At 33.2% G+C, this 18,028-nt stretch overlaps 1 protein-coding gene across 1 annotated transcript; it reads right to left on the bottom strand.

Annotated features, from left to right (window-relative positions):
• Positions 1-2,189: 2,189 nt before the first annotated feature.
• nlrc3l (NLR family, CARD domain containing 3-like) lies at positions 2,190-16,429 on the bottom strand. The gene is made up of 7 exons (XM_073818238.1): positions 16,294-16,429; positions 16,083-16,171; positions 13,706-13,813; positions 9,404-9,541; positions 9,014-9,317; positions 7,375-7,621; positions 2,190-3,775 (listed from the first exon to the last, which is right to left on the bottom strand). The coding sequence occupies exons 2-7, from the start codon at positions 16,121-16,123 to the stop codon at positions 2,190-2,192; spliced, it is 2,424 nt and encodes an 807-aa protein (XP_073674339.1). The 5' UTR covers positions 16,124-16,171; positions 16,294-16,429.
• Between the last annotated feature and the right edge of the window lie 1,599 nt (positions 16,430-18,028).

The following is an 18,028-nucleotide window of genomic DNA, read 5'->3' on the forward strand; positions in this document are numbered from 1 at the left end:
AAAAAACCCAACAATAAACAAAACGGCTAATTAAATACTATTTCCCCCTTAAATCCATCAACTGTCAGTGTATCTCAGCAGACCGGACTAACTGAACTAATGTATTGAAAGGTCTGGTTGAATGACTAAGTGATTTCTATCTGAAGCAAATGACAAATAAAATCCATCTATATTATGTTTTCTGATTACCTGAAACCCGCTCATATCAACACAGAAAAAAAAAAAAAAAAAAAATTGTATAAAAGCATAACAACATGCTGCTCTGTCAGGATAATAGTCTAGGTATTAATGTTACTGCTTACTGAATAATGTTTACTAGATTCTTATTCTTTTCCCATTAGATGATTTCCCATGGTGATTCTGGAAAGCAGCAGTCCTTTGAAAGGAATATTCATTAGTGCTACTGTTGTTTCTTTTCATTCGCTTTAGCAGGTATAAGTCTTTAGAAAAAGCCTAAGCAAATGCATCATCATACTGACTCGAACAAGCAAACTGATGTTCTCGGCTCACAGCACCAAAAAGAGTTAAAGGAACAGCTCACCCAATGAATAATATATACTCACCACCTAAATTGATCATTTATACATAGTCACTCAAATCAATTTGATTTTCATTTCAAAAACTAAAATGAAGAAAAACGCATTATCCTGTCTTTAAAGTTGTGTTTTGGGTCAAACTAAATCTGAAAGCACAATATGGCTTAATCCCTCCATCAAAACTGTTTTTGCTGTGTGTTTCAAAGCGAAGTGTGCATTTGTTCATGTGATCACCTCACGATCCGGTGTTTTTCGTGTCTCAGAATGGCTCAGTTAACAGTGAATGAATGCAGTGAACTTGTTAATTGCATCTGCTGTGAGTTTAGCGCACATTTGAGAACGCAACGACCACCAGTTATGCCTTATTTTGGTGGCAGGTGATTACAGCATTTCATTAGATTTGTAGTGAGACGTGTTTTTATACCGAAGCTGGAGTTTTCCTTCAAAATAAAAGCTCTACTACTATTTCCGTCAATATAAAAGTCTGAATTACCGACAGCTAGTGAGTTAAATGGGTAACGTTACTTCAGTCCAAATTCAAAAATCTCTGTTTCAATTGTAGAAATTAAGAAATATTGTAATTTCCCAAATGTATTGTGAAGCAAAATAATATACGACAAAATGTTAATTTTCATCTATCTTATAGTGCAATTGTTTTACAATATATGGTTATTACTGTCATAGGATAAACTTATTATTGTAATAGCAATAATACGAAATTGTTATTATTATAATAGTAATAATATTCTTATTTGTTTGGCTTCCTCAAATACCACAAATTAAAAGAGGGTTGATTCCTTTTTAAGTTCTGGTATAAGTCAATTCACTACTTTTTTTTCTGACTTAAGTTTTCTTAGTTAAGAACATAGTTTGAAGCTCTTAATTTTGAACTCTCAAAGTGCATTAGAAAGAAGATTTAACTTTAAAATTTACAAAATTGTATTTTTTTCCCCATCAAGTCTTCATTTGTCGTTTTTTATATTGCGATAAATATCCTAAAGTATCAGTGAATTTATATCGAGATATTATCGTATTGTGAGATTTTGATTTTTTAACATCTATAGATGATGTACACTACTGGTCAAACGTTAGGACTTTTTTAATGTTTCTGAAAGAAGTCACTAAGGGTGCATTTATTTGATGAAAATTGCTGTAAAATGAGGAAATATTACAATTGAAAGTTTTCTATTTTAAATATATTTTAAAATGTAATTTAGAGATCAAAGCTTAATTTTCAGCATCATTACTCGAGTCAAGAAACCTTTCTAATATATGATACATTAAATTGGTCAAAAGTGACAGTAAAGACATTTATAAAAAAAAAATGAAAGAGAAATCTTTTGTAACATTATAAATGTTATAATCAAAGAATCCCGAAAAGTAGTATGAAATTCTAAAACAACTGATAATAAGCAGCAAATGAGCACATTAGACTGATTTCTAAAGGATCACGTGACAGACTGATGTAACGATGCTGAAAATGCAGCTTTGATCGCAGAAATGAATTGCATTTTACTATATATTCTTTTACACATCTTTTGGTAATCCAAATTATTCCAAACTTTTGACCAGGGTGAACTATTCCTTTAACAAACTCGCTCCTGCGGGACACTGTGTTTAGTTTAGTGTTTCACAATGCCGCTTTGCTTCCTCTCATTTCGCCTCTTTGCCTTCCTCAAGCTCCACCAGACACCAATCCAAATTTCTTAGCCTGTCAGGATGGAAGTTTTCCTTCTTCTTTTTGTTGATGTACTTGACCACATCCTCTATCCCTTTGGCTTTGGGGTGGTAGTGACTGAGCTGGTACCCACGCAGGTGATCCTCAGTTCCCGGAGTCACCAATCCGACCAGGAACCGCAGGAACATGTCTAGATGACCATTCGGAGACGCCAGCGCGCGGTCGATGGCGGGACGGTACAGATCGATCATAGGCCGATCCTTAGTTGAACCCTGTAGCCAGGACATCTTGCCGTGTTCGATGACGTTTTTGCCATGTTTCCTAAACGTCACGTATGCATACATAGCGGCCATGTACTCCTGCACGGTGATATGGACAAATTTGAAGACCCATGTACGAACATCTTCATTCTTTCGTTTGACCTCAGTGGTAAGCTCATCCCGAGAGCGTAAATCTTCGTATTTCAGGTTAACGGAGGACAAATCTTCCACCGTGAACCAATCCCGACCTTCTTGAATCAGCCGATATGACATTTTCCCCATCATCTCAGTGAACATCTTATCTTCATCCTTCCACTTTTGTGCCTCAACGCTGCAGCCGCGGTACTTCTCAAACGAGCGGTTCATCTGCACAATGATGTACTGTGAATAAAACACCGTGATGCCAGGTGGGTGTTCGCCATAATCGGGATCTCGAAAGCCTCGTTCGAAGATGAACGCCACCATCCAGCTGAAGAGAGGGAGGTGGCAGATGATCTCAAGGGCTTTGGAGCGTTTCATGTGGTTATAAACCTTCCTACCGAGCTCAGGCTCGGGGGTTCTTTTGGTGAAGTACTCTTCCTTCTTTTCATCCGTGAATCCTCTTAACTCTACATACCTGTCGATTAGATGTGGAGGAATTCGGTGTGCGGCAGAGACGTGGCTGGTGATCCAAACTCGGGCGTTAGGAAGCATTGTGCCTGTTATTAAGCTGGTGAGAAGGGCATCTAATGGCGCTTTCGTCCTGGCGCTCGAGACAACTTCGTTGTTTTTGAAGTCCAGGTTGTGTTTGCAAAGCTCTAGAGCATCAATGATGAAAAGACTTAAGCAATCAGGCTTCTCAATGAATTTAATGTCACCAGCTTCTGCGAAATAGCTGCTGAGTGTCTCTAGAAAGCTCTGATCTGCGTCTTTCCCAAGGTGCAACTCTTTTGCCGGCATTGGGAAGACTAATTGAAAATCCTGATTGGTTTTTCCCTCCATCCAATCATTGATGACCTTATTCACAGCCACCGTTACACCGCAGCCGGGAACTCCTGTCATCATGACCGTACGGATTGGTTTCGAGTCGGTAGGAAGAGGCCGAAAGATGTCGGCGGCCCTGATTTGGGTTTCCACAATCGTATATGGTATTCGCTGTACCTCATTCTCGAGGTTGACGGGCTCCCTGCTGCCTCTGATGACCGTTACGGGTTCGACGTAAACGTCGCTGATGTAGCGCTGCTGACCTGGACGGCATCGGCCTTCGTAGAGAGAGGAGTATCGTCTGTCGTGGGCCATTTTCAGGTCGTGCTGTAACAAGGCTGGAAGGAAATAGCACAAAAGAAAATCAGGGACTGAGATGTTCTTTTAGACATCACCAGATTTATTTTACACCACATTCTATAATAAATTGTACATGTGGAACACAATGTTGGATGCTATTCTCTCCATATGTGACATGATTAGTCAATATCGTGAGTCAGAAGTCACACACAAAAAAAAAAAAGCTTTTATTCTGCAAGGATGCATTAAATTGATTAAAAGCGAAAGTAAAAGCCATTTTTTAATGCTTTCTATTTCAAATAAAAGACGTTCTTTTGAACTTTCTATTCAAAGAATTAAATGTATTTCAAATGTTTCCACAAAAAATTAGGTAGCACGGCTGTTTTCAAAATTGACATTAATAATAACAAAATAATGTTTCTTTAGCAGCAAATCAGCATATCAGAATGATTTCTGAAGGATCATGTGACACTGAAGACTGGAGTAATAATAATAAAAATGTAACTTTGCATCACAAGAATAAATTACATTTAATTTCCGCTTGGTTAAACAAAATAAACTAGAAAGTTGTTATTTTATATAACTTTTATAATACAATTCAAACAAATCTTTTAAAAAAAACTGTAAATATTAAAAATGTTTAAGCATAAATATAATAAGTGTAATACAGCTTTAAATTGTTTATATTAAAATGTTTTCTGTTTAATTTAATTCCATTTTGGTTTTTGGTTTTTTCCCCTAATTTACAGAAGACATCACTAAAATGTCATTCAGTGTAACAATCTTGTCAGGCATATTTACTACTAAAATCGATTTATGATATTTAAAGACAAATTACTTTCACCCCAAATACTAATAAGTTGTAAATCCACATTTTTTAAATTTGCCACTATCCCAGGTTTTGCCCATTTGTCAGTAAGAATTTCTTACTCATTTGAAACACACTAAACTTTTATATGTTCCCTCATTCTTTTATATATTTTACTATGTACAAGTCAGAATAAGCATGTTTGAATTTTTACAGGAATATTGTTTTACACTGAATGACAAGGTAACAGTAATTTAATCAAATTTTTGACATTTTATTCCCCAAAAACTTATTTTAAACCTCTTTGTTGATCAAAGCTAAATTTTTAGGAACATTACTCCAGTCACATGATCCTTCAGAAATCGTTCTAATATTCAGATTTGCTGCTCGAAAAACATTTATTATTATGTTGAAAACAGCTGAGTTAGAAGTTTTTCAGGTTTCACTGAAGAATAGAAAATTTAGAAGAACAACATTTATCTAAAATCTAAATCTTTTGTAACATTATAAAATGACTTAATCCAATTTATCAATTTAAAGCATCCTTGCTAAATAAAAGTGATTTATAAAAGAATCCTGAAAAAAAATCTACTCAACTGTTTTTAAAATATTGATAACAATTAAAAATGTTTCTTAAAAAACAAATCAGCATATCAGAATGATTTCTGAAGGATCATGTGACACTGAAGACTGGAGTAATAATAATAAAAATTTAACTTTGCATCACAAGAATAAATTACATTTAATTTCCGCCTAGTTAAACAAAATAAATAAAATTTTATATAACTTTTATAATACAATTCAAACAAATCTTTAAAAAAACTGTGAATATTAAAAATGTGTAAGCATAAATATAATAAGTGTAATACAGCTTTAAATTGTTTATATTAAAATGTTTTCTGTTTAATTTAATTCCATTTTGGTTTTTGGCTTTTTCCCCTAATTTACAGAAGACACCACTAAAATGTCATTCAGTGTAACAATCTTGTCAGGCACATTTACTACTAAAATCGATTTATGACATAATAAAAGACAAATTACTTTCACCGCAAATACTAATAAGTTGTAAATCCACATTTTTTTAAATTTGCCACTATCCCAGGTTTTGCCCATTTGTCAGTAAGAATTTCTTACTCATTTGAAACACAATAAACTTTAATATGTTCCCTCATTCTTTTATATATTTTACTATGTACAAGTCAGAATAAGCATGTTTTAATTTTTACAGGAATATTGTTTTACACTGAATGACAAGGTAACAGTAATTTAATCAAATTTTTGACATTTTATTCCCCAAAAACTTATTTTAAACCTCTTTGTTGATCAAAGCTAAATTTTTAGGAACATTACTCCAGTCACATGATCCTTCAGAAATCGTTCTAATATTCTGATTTGCTGCTCGAAAAACATTTATTATTATGTTGAAAACAGCTGAGTTAGAAGTTTTTCAGGTTTCACTGAAGAATAGAAAATTCAGAAGAACAACATTTATCTAAAATCTAAATCTTTTGTAACATTATAAAATGACTTAATCCAATTTATCAATTTAAAGCATCCTTGCTAAATAAAAGTGATTTATAAAAGAATCCTGAAAAAAAATCTACTCAACTGTTTTTAAAATATTGATAACAATTAAAAATGTTTCTTAAAAAACAAATCAGCATATCAGAATGATTTCTGAAGGATCATGTGACACTGAAGACTGGAGTAATAATAATAAAAATTTAACTTTGCATCACAAGAATAAATTACATTTAATTTCCGCCTAGTTAAACAAAATAAATAAAATTTTATATAACTTTTATAATACAATTCAAACAAATCTTTAAAAAAACTGTAAATATTAAAAATGTTTAAGCATAAATATAATAAGTGTAATACAGCTTTAAATTGTTTATATTAAAATGTTTTCTGTTTAATTTAATTCCATTTTGGTTTTTGGCTTTTTCCCCTAATTTACAGAAGACACCACTAAAATGTCATTCAGTGTAACAATCTTGTCAGGCACATTTACTACTAAAATCGATTTATGACATAATAAAAGACAAATTACTTTCACCGCAAATACTAATAAGTTGTAAATCCACATTTTTTTAAATTTGCCACTATCCCAGGTTTTGCCCATTTGTCAGTAAGAATTTCTTACTCATTTGAAACACAATAAACTTTAATATGTTCCCTCATTCTTTTATATATTTTACTATGTACAAGTCAGAATAAGCATGTTTGAATTTTTACAGGAATATTGTTTTACACTGAATGACAAGGTAACAGTAATTTAATCAAATTTTTGACATTTTATTCCCCAAAAACTTATTTTAAACCTCTTTGTTGATCAAAGCTAAATTTTTAGGAACATTACTCCAGTCACATGATCCTTCAGAAATCGTTCTAATATTCAGATTTGCTGCTCGAAAAACATTTATTATTATGTTGAAAACAGCTGAGTTAGAAGTTTTTCAGGTTTCACTGAAGAATAGAAAATTCAGAAGAACAACATTTATCTAAAATCTAAATCTTTTGTAACATTATAAAATGACTTAATCCAATTTATCAATTTAAAGCATCCTTGCTAAATAAAAGTGATTCATAAAAGAATCCTGAAAAAAAAATCTACTCAACTGTTTTTAAAATATTGATAATAACAATTAAAAATGTTTCTTAAAAAACAAATCAGCTTATTAGAAGGATTTCTGAAAAATCATGTGACACTGAAGATTGAAGTAATCATAATTTAGCTCTGATCACAGGAATTACATTTAAAACAGTAAAAATAACATATCACGATAATTAGTTTTCTTTTTTTTGTGATGTGTGAAGCTTCTATACCTCTTCTACAGGACTTCTTTAGGTAATCGGACAGATTGTCCTTTCCGACATTGTGAAGGGATCGTATGGTGAGATACAGAGCTTCTCCCAGTCCGGAGATCTCGATCATTTTATCAACCAAATCCAGCGGATCATGAAGATCTGCAATCCTCGAGTAGTGCTTCCTGAATCTGCAGTGAGTACTCAGACAACGTTTAAAATAGGCGATCTCTGCCGGATAGAGCTTGGAAAGACACCCCACCATTTGCTGAATGAGACAGAAAGACAAAGGAACATGAACAAACCTATATCAAATTTAGGTCTTTCTCTCTAAAATTACATGTAAAAGGCTTGAAATTATCAGCATGATCCAAACTTTGCTTTTAAACCTGTTGCACACCACCTACTAGATGCCTTTAGACTGTTTTAGCAAGTAAAAGTCCTTTTAGTATAACTTTTTGCTGTGAAACTTCAGTCAACATAAGAATAACTTTGATACTGATAACAATATTTAAAGATGAACACTTAAAGAACTGACGCAAAGGTTTACTTATCCATGCATCAATTTTTAGGAAAAAAAAAAAGTTCAGATGTGGAGTATCAAATATGATCATCAGGCTTTTGAAGAAAGATTATTTGTTCATCTCTCAATCATCATTGTATTGCACTGCATTATATCTTTTGATCATTATATTGAGTTTCAGAGCATTCACTGTGAACGCACATACGTAACCTACATGCATGTAAATAATTATAGTGCATATATTAAAACCTGCATTACATATATTTTGCATGTTTTTCTCAGTATTTAGATTTTTTGCACCCTTAGAATTAAAATTTCAGATTTTCAAATAGATGTATCTCAGGTAAAATATTGTCCTATCCTAACAAACCATACATCAATAGAAAGCTTATTTGTTGAGCTTTCATATGATGTATATATCTCAGTTTTGTAAAATTTAACCTTATGACTGGTTTTGTGGTCCAGGGTCACATATACAACAACGTGCACTGCATATATTTCACATCTTTTCACACTGAGTACAACTGATGGACTCATATGCAACTATTACAGAAGGTTCAAATGTTCACTGATGCTCCAGAAGGAAAAATGATGCATTACGAGCCTGGGGTGTAAACTTTTGAACGGAATGAGGAAGTGTACATCTTTCTTATTTTGGCTAAATATCATATTTTTTCATTTAGTACCGCCCAACAGTAGAAGACAATATAAGGTAAATTTACTGAACAATACGCAAAGATGGAGTTTGAGACACTCCACACATGTAAATGTTTGTGTGATGCAGTATTTACTATGAATACGCATACATAACCTACACGCATGTAAATAAACAGTTATAATATTAAAACTTGCATTGCATACATTTAATTGAATCATAGTGTTCATGAATTCACAATGGCACTATGTTTAATTATGATTTTAAAATGGGTTTATTACATCATGCATCCTTGGAAAGTAGTCTAATAATGCATGGACTCTTGTCCACTTCCGGTATTTTGCTGGTTACTCGACACAGGAAAAATGAAATACTCTAATTGAATAAAAGAATTGTGACAGCTCTAATGTCAGGCCTTTCTGCCAATTGATGTACCAAAGTTTTCTTTACAGGTGTTCATTTAGAAAAAAACATCTACTTACCATAAGCACATGGCGCAGGGTGAGGGAGCCATGCATGTGTTGAAACTGCAGACCGAGGCCTTCCTCCGGAATTGGAGGAGATTCTTTTGGTTCATCATATCTGACAACGATTTCATCAAAATCATCCTCCTGTGCCGTCGCCTCTGCCTGCTTCTCCTGTATCTCCATTGCAGCGCTTTCACTCTGCTGCTCCTGCATGTCTCTGTCCGCATCTCTGTCGTTCGGCTCTTCGTCCATTGCTGCTTCTGTCCTTATGTCGCTCTGCAGCTCAGAGGGCTCCACGATCGACGACTCTCTGTTAATGCTGAATGACGGGAAGTGTGAAAATGAACCTCATGACTGCATCAGGAACATTATTAAGATGCATGTGTGCGTTGTGTATGTAGTTACCTGTGAAAGGCATGAGGTTCTTCTGTGTGCATGATGGGTTGTCTAAGAACCAGTCCATCTTTATATATGCTGGACTGATTTGTGTTAGTACGCTCAGTAATCGCAGTCTCTGGCGAGTCTGGGCGATGAATCCTGACCCTGAAAAGACATATGCGTTAGAGTTGTGACATTTGTGAACGAACCGATTCTTCTGAAGAATTATATATATTACAGTATATATTTAATCAAAATTTATCAAAATGTTCTTGTGTGAAAACGTTTGTAGTAAAAGCTGTTTTGCACAGAAATTCATTGCAGCCGGCTTTGTTTTTGATGTTTATTTGTGAGTAGGTATTGTATGAATAACATAAGTCAACGTAGCTTTACACATACACACACTTTGTACTAAAGGTAAATCCAAAATAGTGATGTCACTGTCTAAGCAGAGGGATGTTGTGCAACCCTATGGAATATAGTCCACACATGACAAGTGAGGTAATAATCAGTATTTCAGAATAATTCAAACTCAGATATTGGTGTGTGATATCCAGTGATGGGCAAGCTACTTGGAAAATGTAGTGAGCTAAGCTAACAGTTACTCTTCATTAAATGAAGCTTAACTACACTAAAGCTACAGCCTTGGGTAATGTAGCAAGCTAAGCTACAGCATCATGGCAAAAGTAGTTCACTACATCTAAGCTATTTTTTAAAATTTCATTTTTCTATTGAACCAACATCATACCAAGTCAATGCTCTCTCAGTGATCAATTAAAGTGTCAGTCATATAGGCATACAAGTTCAGTTTAATGGTTTATTTAACCACTCTTCCAAACCAATTTGGCAAAAAAAAAAAAAAAAAAATCTGTATCATGTACAGGCCTGGATTTATCTCATATTTTGGGGGGTTGAATTCTTTCTTGAAAAAAATAAAAACAAAAAAAGCAATGGCACCAGTTTCACAATATTAAACGAATAAAACGGGGAAAACACACAATTTGTAAATAAAATAATTGTATACATATTATTGAATAATATAGTCTATATATGAATGGGTGTTCGTCAACTGACTGCATGTCGTCAGAGTTTACAGTGTTGACAGCTTCGTAAAAAACAGCCTAATGGAAGCGCTGTAGATTTGTTGTATATAGCTACTAAAATATGACAGACCGCACAAAAACAGCACTTTAATTTACTGCCGTGTTTGAACAAAGATAGTGATTGATTTCATGAATACAGGAGCCTGTTTTTTTTAATTGTCAGAATCTATAGTACATAACAAATACAAAAATAAAAACAAATCACAAACTTTTGCAGTCAAGACTGTGAATAAAAGACAAGTGTGGAATGTAAGTCAGATTTGGCCCAGACCCTGTTACTATCTGGGAAGCAAAGCTAAATTCTATTGTAAATTTGTTAACTGACAGTAAGAATATATAACCGAGTCAAGTGGCTATTTTCGTTTGCAGAAGTTAAAACACATTAACGTAAATTGTAAGTCTTTGAGAGGAAAAATTAAACCGACAGGTCACAGCGGCAAGGCCTATAAGTCACATTTTATTATATTCTGAAATAAACAGGCCTACAGCATAATGTTATGACATTATTTCCCTCACTCCACAACAAATCCTTTAACTTTAATCTTATTCAGAACAGAACAATGAAATAAATAAATAAATAAATTTGCCAAAACAATCCAAAACAAATTAAATGTGAAACTGAAAGTAGTTGGGCTTATGTAGACTACCTCTCTTGCCACAAATACAAATGTTTCCATATCTGCAATGTATTTGAAGCAAAATTATTATGCATTGGGTAAGCTTTGTACTTCATGCACGTCGATGGAAAATATCATGATGAGCAAAAATGTGCCACGGGAGCGGTGGTCATGCTGAACTGCACGTAATACACACTATTTAAATTGACTAGTGTAACTTTTGGGTGACTGTTTTATTTTTCAAATGTGTGCGCGTAGACACCAGCGCGATCAAACAGCTGAATATCATATTCTGTCATGTTGGTCATAGTAAAGGCATAATTCACTACTGTAAAGTCCAAAGCAGTTTGAAGTATTAAGAATATTAGCAAAGATTATTATAATTCGTTTAGACGAATGGAACCTGGTCGTTTTATGTTTGTTTGTACTAACGAACCTAAACATTTTGCCTTTCGCCATGAATTTAGCAAAAAAATATCGACAACAAAAGTCTCGACAACAAGTGTTAGACTAAGACACACTTTTCTCATCTCCTCGAATGCAAAAAAAAACATTAGCCTTTATAAATACAGTGCTGTGTTATAAATACAGAAAACATGTACTTTCAATCAACACTTCTTTATTTACCTCAAGTCTGCAAACACGCTGAGATGCTTCAAACTGCGCGCCGCACGCACTTCATTGACGAGAGAGGCGGGACTCGGGAGGAATACGGTTTGACTGACAGTTTAATGAGCCAATGGCGTCACGAGGTTTAGTGGAGGTGGCGCCACTTACTGACCCAGGATCAGTGATCCGTAGCAGTTATATTTCCGATTTGAGTTTAAAGTATAGAACAATATATAGCTTGTAGCTTTTGTTGACGCTACCGCGTTACTTGATCAAAATAATAGCTTAGCTACTGAAAAGCTATTTGATTCAGAAAACAGCGACGCTACCACCACGCTACTGAGAAATGTAGTTAAGCTAGTAGCGTCACTACTTGTAGCGACGCTACTGCCCAACACTGGTGATATCTGAGTTTTAATTATTTGACTACAAATCTCACCTCATCATTCCTCCCAGTGATTATTTCCAGGATAAACTGAGATGCCCCCAAGCTGGCTTCTTAAAACTGACTAAATATTTAAAAAGAGCCAAAAGAGCCGTTCTTCTGAAAGAGCCACAAATCCCATCACTAATATGCGTGATATAAATACATAAAGGAACCATGAAGTGAAGTCACTTTTTGTGAATTAAAATAATTTAAACTATATATACAGTTGAAGTCAAAACTTTACACACACCTTGCAGAATCTGCAAAATGATAAATATTTTACCAAAATAACAGGAATCATACAAAATGCATGTTATTTTTTTTATTTAGTACTGACTTGAACAAGAGATTTCACATAAAAGATGTTTACATATAGTCCACAAGAGAAAACAATAGTTGAATTTATAAAAATGACCCCATTCAAAAGTTTACATACACTTGATTCTTAATACCGTGTTGTTACCTGAATGATGCATAGCTGTTTTGCTTTTTTAGTGATAGTTGTTCATGAGTCCCTTGTTTGTCCTGAACAGTTCTTCAGTAGAATCCTTCAGGTCCCACAGATTATTTGCTTTTTCAGCATTTTTGTGTATTTGAACCCTTTCCAACAATGACTGTATGATTTTGAGATCCATCTTTTCACACTGAGGACAACTGAGAGACTCATGCACAACTATTACAAAAGGTTCAAACACTCACTGATGCTCCAGAAGAAAAAAATATGTATGAGCCAGGGTTGTAAACTTTTGAACAGAATGAGGAAGTGTACATCTTTCTTATTTTGCCTAAATATCATATTTTTTTCATTTAGTACTGCCCATCAGAAGCTATAGAAGAACCTACATGTTTCCCAGAAGAAAAAATTAAGTTAAATTTACCCTGGTCTTCAGATTCAAAAAGTTTTCACCCCCTGCTCTTAATGCATTGCTTTTCTTTCAGGAGCATCAGTGAGTGTTTGAACCTTCTGTAATAGTTGCATATGAGTCTCTCAGTTGTCCTCAGTGTGAAAAAATGCATCTCAAAATCATACAGTCATTGTTGGAAAGGGTTCAAATACACAAAAACGCTGGAGAACCAAATAAACTCTGGGACCTGAAGGATTTTTCTGAAGAACAGCAGGCAGTTGAACAGTTCAGGACAAACAAGGGACTCATGAACAACTATCACTAAACCAAAAAAAAAAAAAAACAGCTAGCAACAGTATTCAGGTAGCAACACAGTATTCGGAATCAAGTGTATGTAAACTTTTAAACGGTCATTTTTAAAAAATTCAACCATTATTTTCTCTTGTGGACTATATGTAAACATCTTTTATGTAAAGTATCTTCTTAAGGTCAGTACTAAATAAAAAACAACATGCATTTTGTATGACCCCCCTTTTATTTTGGTAATATAATTACCATTTTGCAGATTCTGCAAAGTATATGCAAACTTTTGACTTCAACCCAAAAAAAATGTAATGAGGATTTGTCAAGCATTTCATATCCAATCTGTTACATATGGATTTATAATTATTGCTATTAATAGAATGAGGCCCCAATGCTTTTGCGTGTGTAGTTGTATGTTACCATACCTTGTTGTTTCTTTGAACGGAAGTTCCTGCAAGTCATCTTCTTCTTCGTCTTCATGATCATCACTCTGCATAGAGCCATAACTGCTGGGTGGACGGTCCATCCCGTACCTCAAAACGTTAACATCAACGTTAAAACAGAAACACAATGCCAGAAGCTAAAACAAGCATGTGTCTACTTTGAAAACCTTTCAACAAATGGAAACTTATCCAAGCAGTCCTTGTACAAAACAGACAAAAAAAAAAAAAAAAAAAACTGACTAAAATTCAAAGAACACAAATGAAACTCCATCTGATGAAGCGTTGCTGGAAATGCTTAAAAGTCAGTGTTTATGCAAGCTTGGACCAACCTGAGCAGGTTATCAACTGTCTAAACTAGCAAAGACTCTGTTCTTCAAACGCATATTGAATTTCACTCCAACAAACCAAATGATTTCACTGACAAAGAATGTTTCCTGATAAAGTGGCTTGATATTTGATCAGTCAGATTATGTTTCTATTCATAATAATCCTAATCCTGATGATCCTGAACATCAGGTGAGAAAAAGCATCTTCTCATATTTCCAATCCCAAAAATAGAGGAACATGTACAATTGCTGGATTTAAATGAATTTATACAAACAAAATTTGCACTAAAATGTTTATATAACATAAGAATGCTGATAAGAGATGTTTGATTTATCTACACTACCAGTGAAAAGATTTTGTACAGTAAGATTTTTCTGCTCACCAAGCCTGCATTTATTTGGCCCAAAGTACTGCAAAAACTGACAAAATGTTGAAAGGTTTTTACTATTTAAAATAACTTTTTTCTATTTGAATGTTTTAAAATGTTATTTTTTCTTGTGATTTTAAAGCTGAATTTTTAACATCATTACTCCAGTCACACAATCCTTCAGAAATCATTCTAACATTCTGACTTGCTGCTCAAAAACATTTTTTATTATTATTATTATTATGCTGAAAACAGCAGAGTATATTTTTTTTCAGGTTTCTTTGATGAATAGAAAGTTCTGTAGAACAGTTATACATGTCATTTATTTATCATAAATGTCTTTATCATCATCTTTTGATCAATTTAAAGCATCCTTGCTAAATAAAAGTATTAATTTCTATAATTATTACTTAAAAAAATGTACTTAGATAAAATACTTTTACAAAAGCTTTTTATTTCAGATAAATGCTTATTTTGGATCTTTCCATTCAAAGAATCTTTAAAAAAAAGTAAATATTGATTTAATGTTTTAAATATTGATTAAAAATGTTTTTGAACAGCAAATCAGCATATTAGAATGATTTCTGAAGGGTCATGAGACACTGAAGACTGGAGAATAGAAAGCAGGTATTTTAAATCTAGTAAACATTTCACAATATTACCGCTTTTCCCCCCGGTTTTACAGACAAAGCTTAAACCTATAGTCCTAGACTAAAATGTAAGTCTGTCTGAGCTGCTTCAACTGAAAGAAACTCAGTGCCTTTGTTTTGTCTTAAGATGCACACCAGTAATATTTTTTCTAAGCATGTTTATAAAAATTTCTTAAATGTCCTAATTGAACTATGGTCTAATCCTGGCTTAATCTAAACCCTGTCTGTGAAACCAGGCCTTAATGTATTAAATGCAGGCTTGGGTGAGCAGAAGAGAGAGAGAAAAAAAGGATCTGGCACCTATCCACAAAGCCAAAACTACCAGTAGCTGGTTTAATAGCCATGGAATAACTGTACTTGATTAGCCCGCAATCTCGCCTGATTTAAACCCCATTGAAAATCTATGGGGTATTGTCAAAAAGAAGATGAGGGAACAGAGATCCCGAAATGCAGACGATCTGAAGGCCAATATCAAAGCAACTTGGGCTACCACAACGCCTCAACTGTGTCAAAGGCCCAACAATGTACTGAGGACATAATACAGTACATTAACACACTTTTCAGAAGGCCAAAATCTTTTTTATTGGTCACATTAAATATTCTAAGTTTGTGAAATACTGGAATTATGTTTTTTTGTCTTTAATCCATAATCGTCCAAATTGAAACAAATAAATGCTTGAAATATTTCACTTTGTGTGTAGTGAACTAATATAACACACAAGTTTCACTATTTGAAACAAATTATTGAATAAACGGACCTTCCCTTGATATTCTATTTTTTGGCACATACCTGTAAGCTGTCACTTAGTAACTTCTAACGTTGACTCACTATGTACAACGTGTTTATTTATTATTGTTTAGTATTTAGTGATTTTGATTTTAGTCGTTTCTTTAATTTGCTTTGCAGGCCTGGTCTGGCTGGAGTCTCAAGTAACCAAACTAGCTTTGTTTGGCAGAACTATTGCAAACAGGCCGGTTAAACAAGAACAAACCGTAAAAATCTCAAGACACTTACCGACCCATTTCAGTATCACTATCGTCCTCATAATTACTCATGATGATGGTATATAAGTCCTTACAAACCGATTACAGCACAGCTTCTACCTATAAAACAGAATAAATGTCGATTACAATCTTTTATCGCACATTTAAGGAAATTCGCCGCCTGACAAAATATGTCAGCTGTATCAGTAACTTAGGCGTGAACTAACGCGACAAAAACGTACCTTTAAAATTTAAAAAGCGCTCTACCGTTAAACCGACTTTATTCAAAGTCAGTTCGGCGAATATTTGCTTTAAAAAGAGCCTAAAACTTGCCTAAAAATGTCATCCGTTCAGGACTCTGCCTTACTGCTCTTCCGTGTTTCCTGTCATGACCAGGTCATGACGTCACAATTAGTTTCGGTTTCCAGCGCATGCGTATTGAGGGTGAGCGAAACATTGGAAAAATGATTTGCTTTTGATCAGAACAGGTTATTTCTAAATTAGGTTTTTGTAGAGCATTTAATAAAAAGACAATGTTACACATTTTTGGTTGAATATTTAATGTACTAAAGCTTTTTATAAATATACCTTTGCAATATGACAGCGTGACCAATATCGCCATACATTTAACTTTAAAAAAAAAAAAAAAAAAAAAAATGTGTTTGACACATATGGTTGAAAATGCACAAAAGTTACTATATATAATTTTCTTGGTTAACTGCAAATATGAACCCACAATAACAGCACTACAAATTATCGTATAAAATACTTATATTTAATAATAATACTTAATAATAATAATAATATAATAATATTAATATATAGGTCGTTTCTGCATCAAGTTTTAGTACAGATATTTCCTAAAAAGACTGAATGTTATACACTTTTGGTTTAATATTTAATATACTAAAGCTTGGCATAAATGTACTGTTGCAGCATGACAGTGTAAAAATGTAAAATTATATAAAAACAAATTACAAAAAAGTACACATACATATATATACACACATACAAAAACATGTACACACGAATAAAAAAAATATATTTTATTTATCTATATATTTTATAAATATATAACATTTGTGCTTTAAATATTTTAACTTAAAGTATATAAATCCATTTATATACACATATAGATATGTATATAAATGGATTTATATATTTTATAAATTAAAATATATTTTTAATTACTATAATTAAATATATAACCGCGTTTATGTACATATATTTTAATTTATATATCATATGCTTTTAATTTGTGTATATGTAAGTTACTAAAAAAAGGCAAAAAAGCAAAAGTAACTATAAAATAAATTACAAAGAGCACAAATGTTATATATTTATAAACTAAGATATAAATATATATTTTTATTTATATATACACACAAAACTTTAAAATAAGTATTAGTATGTGTGTGTGTGTGTGTGTGTGTGTGTGTATATATTATATTACATTATATTATATATAAATAAAAATATAAACCCTAAAAACCACCACAAAATAACTTACAAAATGTTTTATTTTCAATACATTATTCCAAAACAATTCCATCAATTTACAAAGTGAACAGAAAACAAACAAACAAACACGAAAATTGCAGCTAAAAACAGATCCAGGTTTTGTCCACAAATTATCCTGGACTTCACCTGCAGAGAAAAATAATGAGTTTCCAAAAGTTTATAAAACACAATATTAAAGTGTATGGCCACATAACAGCAGATACATACAGTCAGGAAAGATGATCAGCGCAGTTAGTTCTACCGCTCTCCCTAAACACACAAAATGCTCTTTTAATCTAGAAATCGTGCTTATTCATCAAGCATTTGTCTAAAAACTAGTTAAACTCCCAGCTAAAGTTAACTCTGCTTCAGGATTACAGCAATCTGTCATCAACTGCTGTTTGTACCTTTTTTGGAGACTTGTTGCGAGGACATTTTCTCAATGAGAGTGGAGATCTGCTGTTAGCGGCGCTCATC

The sequence above is a fragment of the Garra rufa genome, chromosome 14 (assembly GCF_049309525.1).
Source record: "Garra rufa chromosome 14, GarRuf1.0, whole genome shotgun sequence".
Lineage (NCBI taxonomy): Eukaryota > Metazoa > Chordata > Actinopteri > Cypriniformes > Cyprinidae > Garra > Garra rufa.

Bases quoted from the DNA above. Each gene is read 5' to 3' on its own strand.
- nlrc3l (XM_073818238.1), bottom strand. From the start codon at position 16,123: ATGAGTAATTATGAGGACGATAGTGATACTGAAATGGGTCG. The intron at 9,542-13,705 runs GTATGGTAACAT...ATGTCTTTTCAG, and splicing joins CCGTTCAAAGAAACAACAAG to GGTCAGGATTCATCGCCCAG. The intron at 9,318-9,403 runs GTAACTACATAC...CCCGTCATTCAG, and splicing joins GAACCTCATGCCTTTCACAG to CATTAACAGAGAGTCGTCGA.